The 7,189-nt window shown below is 48.3% G+C and overlaps 1 protein-coding gene across 1 annotated transcript in view; it reads left to right on the top strand.

The window, feature by feature from the left end:
- Nucleotides 1-4,439: 4,439 nt before the first annotated feature.
- VAT1L (vesicle amine transport 1 like) overlaps nucleotides 4,440-7,189 on the top strand; it is a 50,355-nt gene continuing 47,605 nt past the window's right edge. Inside the window, exon 1 of the mRNA XM_018563796.1 lies at nucleotides 4,440-4,695. Within this exon, the coding sequence (XP_018419298.1) occupies nucleotides 4,478-4,695 (218 nt within the window). The 5' untranslated portion in view covers nucleotides 4,440-4,477. The remainder of the gene's footprint in view (nucleotides 4,696-7,189) is intronic.

The following is a 7,189-nucleotide window of genomic DNA, read 5'->3' as shown; positions in this document are numbered from 1 at the left end:
ATGATCCCAGAGGCAGATGCATGATCGGATTTGTAGTTTCACAACAGCTGTGTGAAAGCAAATGCAAATGCTTTATTGTTCTAAAACAGTCTTCAAATAAAGTTCTTCATAATCATAAAGAAATTGGCCTAAAATCATTAGTCTGTTTTTTTTTTTAAATGTCACCTGCCCCTTTAAGAAAAAGTATCGGTAATTGGTATCGGCAAGTACATGAGGGGAAGTACTTGTATTTGTACTTGGTCCTGAAAAAGTGGTATCAGGACATCCCTAATGCACACGGATAGATCTCTATATAGAAGGACAGGTTCCGACACACGGATAGATCTCTATATAGAAGGACAGGTTCCGACACACAAATAGATCTCTATATAGAAGGACAGGCTCCGACACACGGATATATCTCTATATAGAAGGACAGGCTCAGACACACGGATACATCTCTATATATAGGGGGACAGGCTCCAACACACGGATACATCTCTATATAGAAGGACAGGCTCCGACACACGGATACATCTCTATATAGAAGGACAGGCTTGGACACACGGATACATCACTATATAGAAGGACAGGCTCTGACACACGGATACATCTCCATATAGAAGGGCAGGCTCCAACACACGGATAGATCTCTATATAGAAGGACAGGCTCCAACACATGGATACATCTCTATATAGAAGGACAGGCTCCAACACACAGATAGATCTCCATATAGAAGGACAGGCTCCGACACACGGATAGATCTCCATATAGAAGGACAGGCTCCGACACACGGATAGATCTCTATATAGAAGGACAGGCTCTGACACACGGATAGATCTCTATATAGAAGGACAGGCTCCGACACACGGATAGATCTCTATATAGAAGGACAGGCTCTGACACACGGATAGATCTCTATATAGAAGGACAGGCTCGGACACATGGATAGATCTATATATAGAAGGACAGGCTCCACCACATGGATACATCTTTATATAGAAGGATAGGCTCCGACACACGGATAGATCTCTATATAGAAGGACAGGCTCCACCACACGGATACATCTTTATATAGAAGGATAGGCTCCGACACACGGATAGATCTCTATATAGAAGGACAGGCTCAGACACACGGATACATCTCCATATAGAAGGACAGGCTTGGACTCACGGATAGATCTCTATATAGAAGGACAGGCTCAGACACACGGATACATCTCCATATAGAAGGACAGGCTTGGACTCACGGATAGATCTCTATATAGAAGGACAGGCTCAGACACACGGATACATCTCCATATAGAAGGACAGGCTTGGACTCACGGATAGATCTCTATATAGAAGGACAGGCTCAGACACACGGATACATCTCCATATAGAAGGACAGGCTTGGACTCACGGATAGATCTCTATATAGAAGGACAGGCTCAGACACACGGATACATCTCCATATAGAAGGACAGGCTTGGACTCACGGATAGATCTCTATATAGAAGGACAGGCTCAGACACACGGATACATCTCCATATAGAAGGACAGGCTTGGACTCACGGATAGATCTCTATATAGAAGGACAGGCTCAGACACACGGATACATCTCCATATAGAAGGACAGGCTTGGACTCACGGATAGATCTCTATATAGAAGGACAGGCTCAGACACACGGATACATCTCCATATAGAAGGACAGGCTTGGACTCACGGATAGATCTCTATATAGAAGGACAGGCTCAGACACACGGATACATCTCCATATAGAAGGACAGGCTTGGACTCACGGATAGATCTCTATATAGAAGGACAGGCTCAGACACACGGATACATCTCCATATAGAAGGACAGGCTTGGACTCACGGATAGATCTCTATATAGAAGGACAGGCTCAGACACACGGATACATCTCCATATAGAAGGACAGGCTTGGACTCACGGATAGATCTCTATATAGAAGGACAGGCTCAGACACACGGATACATCTCCATATAGAAGGACAGGCTTGGACTCACGGATAGATCTCTATATAGAAGGACAGGCTCAGACACACGGATACATCTCCATATAGAAGGACAGGCTTGGACTCACGGATAGATCTCTATATAGAAGGACAGGCTCAGACACACGGATACATCTCCATATAGAAGGACAGGCTTGGACTCACGGATAGATCTCTATATAGAAGGACAGGCTCAGACACACGGATACATCTCCATATAGAAGGACAGGCTTGGACTCACGGATAGATCTCTATATAGAAGGACAGGCTCAGACACACGGATACATCTCCATATAGAAGGACAGGCTTGGACTCACGGATAGATCTCTATATAGAAGGACAGGCTCAGACACACGGATACATCTCCATATAGAAGGACAGGCTTGGACTCACGGATAGATCTCTATATAGAAGGACAGGCTCAGACACACGGATACATCTCCATATAGAAGGACAGGCTTGGACTCACGGATAGATCTCTATATAGAAGGACAGGCTCAGACACACGGATACATCTCCATATAGAAGGACAGGCTTGGACTCACGGATAGATCTCTATATAGAAGGACAGGCTCAGACACACGGATACATCTCCATATAGAAGGACAGGCTTGGACTCACGGATAGATCTCTATATAGAAGGACAGGCTCAGACACACGGATACATCTCCATATAGAAGGACAGGCTTGGACTCACGGATAGATCTCTATATAGAAGGACAGGCTCAGACACACGGATACATCTCCATATAGAAGGACAGGCTTGGACTCACGGATAGATCTCTATATAGAAGGACAGGCTCAGACACACGGATACATCTCCATATAGAAGGACAGGCTTGGACTCACGGATAGATCTCTATATAGAAGGACAGGCTCAGACACACGGATACATCTCCATATAGAAGGACAGGCTTGGACTCACGGATAGATCTCTATATAGAAGGACAGGCTCAGACACACGGATACATCTCCATATAGAAGGACAGGCTTGGACTCACGGATAGATCTCTATATAGAAGGACAGGCTCAGACACACGGATACATCTCCATATAGAAGGACAGGCTTGGACTCACGGATAGATCTCTATATAGAAGGACAGGCTCTGACACACGGATACATCTCTATATAGAAGGACAGGCTCCAAAACACGGATACATCTCTATATAGAAGGACAGGCTCCGACACACGGATAGATCTCTATATAGAAGGACAGGCTCTGACACACGGATAGATCTCTATATAGAAGGACAGGCTCTGACACACGGATAGATCTCTATATAGAAGGACAGGCTCTGACACACGGATAGATCTCTATATAGAATGACAGGCTCTGACACACGGATACATCTCCATATAGAAGGACAGGCTCCGACACACGGATATATCTCTATATAGAAGGACAGGCTCCGACACACGGATATATCTCTATATAGAAGGACAGGCTCCGACACACGGATACATCTCTATATAGAAGGACAGGCTCAGACACACGGATACATCTCCATATAGAAGGACAGGCTCCGACACACGGATATATCTCTATATAGAAGGACAGGCTCCGACACACGGATACATCTCTATATAGAAGGACAGGCTCGGACATAATGGATAGATCTCTATGTGTACATTGACAGTCTCGGACACACGGACACATCTCTATATACATTGACAGGCTCGGACACGCGGACAGATCTCTATGTACACTGACAGTCTCGGACACACGGACACATATCTATATTGATTGACAGACTCGGACACACGGACAGATCTATATGTACATTGACAGGCTCGGACACACGGACACATCTATATATTGATTGACAGGCTCGGACACACGGACAGATCTCTCTATAGAAGGATAGGCTTGGACACACGGACATATCTCTCTATAGAAGGACAGTATCGGACACATGGACAGATCTCTATGTACATTGACAGTCTCGGACACAAGGACAGATCTCTTTATAGATTGACAGGCTCGGACCTACGGACACATCTCTATTTCCATTGACAGGCTCGGACACACGGACAGATCTCTATGTACATTGACAGTCTCCGACACATCTCAATATAGAAGGACAGGCTCGGACACACGGACATATCTCTATATAGAAGGACAGGCTCGGACACATCTCTATATACATTGACAGGCTCGGACACACGGGCACATCTCTATATAGAAGGACAGTATCGGACACACGGATACATCTCTCTACAGAAGGACAGGCTCGGGCATATATCTATATACATTGACAGGCTCGGACACACGGACACATCTCCTCCGTGTACATGTCCATTATTTACATACAGCAACACATCCAGGCTGCTGGCGCTGTGTGTGTAGTAAAAGCGCAGCTGAGGCCGGTCCTCTCTTAGCTGGAGATTAAGAGTGCGCCTGTACAGTGCACATTACGGTAACATAGAGGAGCAGCGCCCGGAGCCGTCGCAGAGCCGAGCATCCCATTGACGATCAGGGAGCCCGCAGCGCCCGCAGCCATGGCCAAGGAGCGGCCGGAGAAAGCCGAGGAGACCGAGCAGATGATAGAGAAGGAAGCCGCGAAAGATGCGGCCGAGGCGGCAGCAGGAGCCGGGGACGGCCGGGACATGAGAGCCGTGCTCCTCTCTGGGTTTGGAGGTCTCAACAAGCTGCGGGTGGCACGGAAAGTGATGCCGGAGCCCCTGGAGGGCGAGCTGAAGATCCGAGTGAAAGCCTGGTCCGGTACCCCTTCTATACACTCTGCTATTGTATATGTGGGCAACCTGTGGCTGAGAGCGGAACCACAAGTCCCAGCATGCCTTGGTAGTGTCCAGATGTGGCCGTGCTTCTTGGTACTTGTAGTCCCCCTCTATCTATACATAGGGGATGGCATTCATATCCAGGGCTAGCTGTTGGTCCCTCTAAGCCAGTGCTGATGGGAACTTATATAAAGATCTGGCCGGGCATCCTGGTACTTATAGTTCCCCTCTATCTATACATAGGGGGAGGGATCACAGTCATATCCAGGACTGGCTGCTGGTCCCTCTTGGCCAATGTTGGTTGGAACTTATATAATGAACTGGCCGGGCTTCCTGGTACTTGTAGTTCCCCTCTATCTATACATAGGGGATGGCATTCATATCCAGGGCTAGCTGTTGGTCCCTCTAAGCCAGTGCTGATGGGAACTTATATAAAGATCTGGCCGGGCATCCTGGTACTTGTAGTTCCCCTCTATCTATACATAGGGGGAGGGGTCACATTCATATCCAGGGCTGGCTGCTGGTCCCTCTTTGCCAATGTTGGTTGGAACTTATATAAAGATCTGCAATGAAAGGGTTCAATCACATGACCCGAGGTCTGCAGATGATGTCACTAGTGGGAGATTCGGACAGATGAGTGTCAGCTCTTGTGCCCAATTGAAGAATTAACAAGGATCTCCTCCTTCCTTCTCCGTCACCGGTTCAGGGTCATTCAGGAGGGGGAAAAAAAGTCACCGTAGGGTCTAAGGCTGTCAAATTGGCAAGTATGGGCGGGCACCCCCAAAATGTGGCCCCTGACACCTCCAAAGGACCGCACATTGTATTTCATTTATGTAATGCTACAGAGGACTGTTAGAGACTGCAGAGAGGGTGGGTGGTGCAGGGACCAAAGTCATGCGGTAGGAGACCGTCATGAATTCACCCTAAACTGTGACTACCACCCTCCCTCCCGGCCAGTCAGAGTCAGTTGCGGCGGAGGGCATTCCCCACCCCTCTGTGATTTATACCTGCCCCCCCACAGCAATGGCTGCCACTAATTGGGCCGGAAGGGGGGGAGGGGGGATATGACAGTCACAGTTTTGAGTGGGCTTGGGTGAGCTCAGGTGTGCAGGCTGTCAGAGACTAAGGATGTGTTACATGAGATTGCTAGAGATCACTGACATGACAGCCTCTTCCCCTTACCGGTTTCTGGGGTCCAAGGGCCTCACTTATTTAATCTATCTATGTAACGCTACAAAGGACTGTTAGAGACTGTGGAGAGACTGGACAGGATACAGGTGTGGCTGTTGTGTGGTGTCATGCTGCAGAAGACCCGTCAGAGACTGAGAAATTAGTTACATAGGACTGCTAGAGATCACACTGACATTACAGAGACTGTGGACGTGCTACAGGTGTGGCTGTAGTGTGGTGTCATGCTGCAGAAGACCGTCAGAGACTGAGGATGTGTTACATAGGACTGCTAAAGGTCACTACAGCCTCTTCCCATTACTGACTGTTGAGGTCAAAGGGCCACAAGTACCAAGGGACCACACATTGTATTTAATATGTGTAATGCTACAGAAGAGTGTAAGAGACTGCAGAGAGAGCGGATGATCAGAGACTGCAGAGAGAGCGGATGATCAGATACTGCAGAGAGAGAGCGGATGATCAGAGACTGCAGAGAGAGCGGATGATCAGAGACTGCAGAGAGAGCAGATGATCAGAGACTGCAGAGAGAGCAGAGGATCAGAGACTGCAGAGAGAGCAGAGGATCAGAGACTGCAGAGAGAGCAGATGATCAGAGACTGCAGAGAGAGCGGATGATCAGAGACTGCAGAGAGAGCAGATGATCAGAGACTGCAGAGAGAGCGGAGGATCAGCGACTGCAGAGAGAGCAGATGATCAGAGACTGCAGAGAGAGCGGATGATCAGCGACTGCAGAGAGAGCGGATGATCAGCGACTGCAGAGAGAGCAGAGGATCAGAGACTGCAGAGAGAGCAGATGATCAGAGACTGCAGAGAGAGCTGATGATCAGAGACTGCAGACATGCTTCAGTTGTATCTAGAGACTGGAGTCATGCTGCAGGACACTGTCAGAGACTGAGGGCAGGTTACATGTGACTGCTAGAGATCACCGACATTACAGCCCCATTATAAATCAAGGTTAGGGTATTAGGAGTCTTGGGTGAGGCACATGTTGCAGTTGATTTGGCCTCCTTCTGGTCTAGGGCAGAGGTGGGCATCTCCGGCCCTCCAGCTGTACTTCAACCACAAATCCCATCATTCCTCTGCCTCTGGGAGTCATGTTTGTAATTGCCACAGTCTTGCAATGCCTCATGGGACTTGTAGTTCCATAACAGCTGGAGGGCCAGAGTTGCTCACCCCTGGTCTGGGGGCTCAAATAAAGAAGATATACTCACCCGATCCTCCATCTCGCTTGGCTGTTATAGACCGGCCCTTGCAGCCTCCTCCCCCCCCCCCCCCCCCCCCGGG

Source organism: Nanorana parkeri, unplaced genomic scaffold, assembly GCF_000935625.1.
Source record: "Nanorana parkeri isolate BGI_ZX_2015 unplaced genomic scaffold, ASM93562v1 scaffold697, whole genome shotgun sequence".
Classification (NCBI taxonomy): domain Eukaryota; kingdom Metazoa; phylum Chordata; class Amphibia; order Anura; family Dicroglossidae; genus Nanorana; species Nanorana parkeri.
Note: the sequence above shows the minus strand (reverse complement) of the source record. Positions and strands in the feature narration are given on the sequence as shown.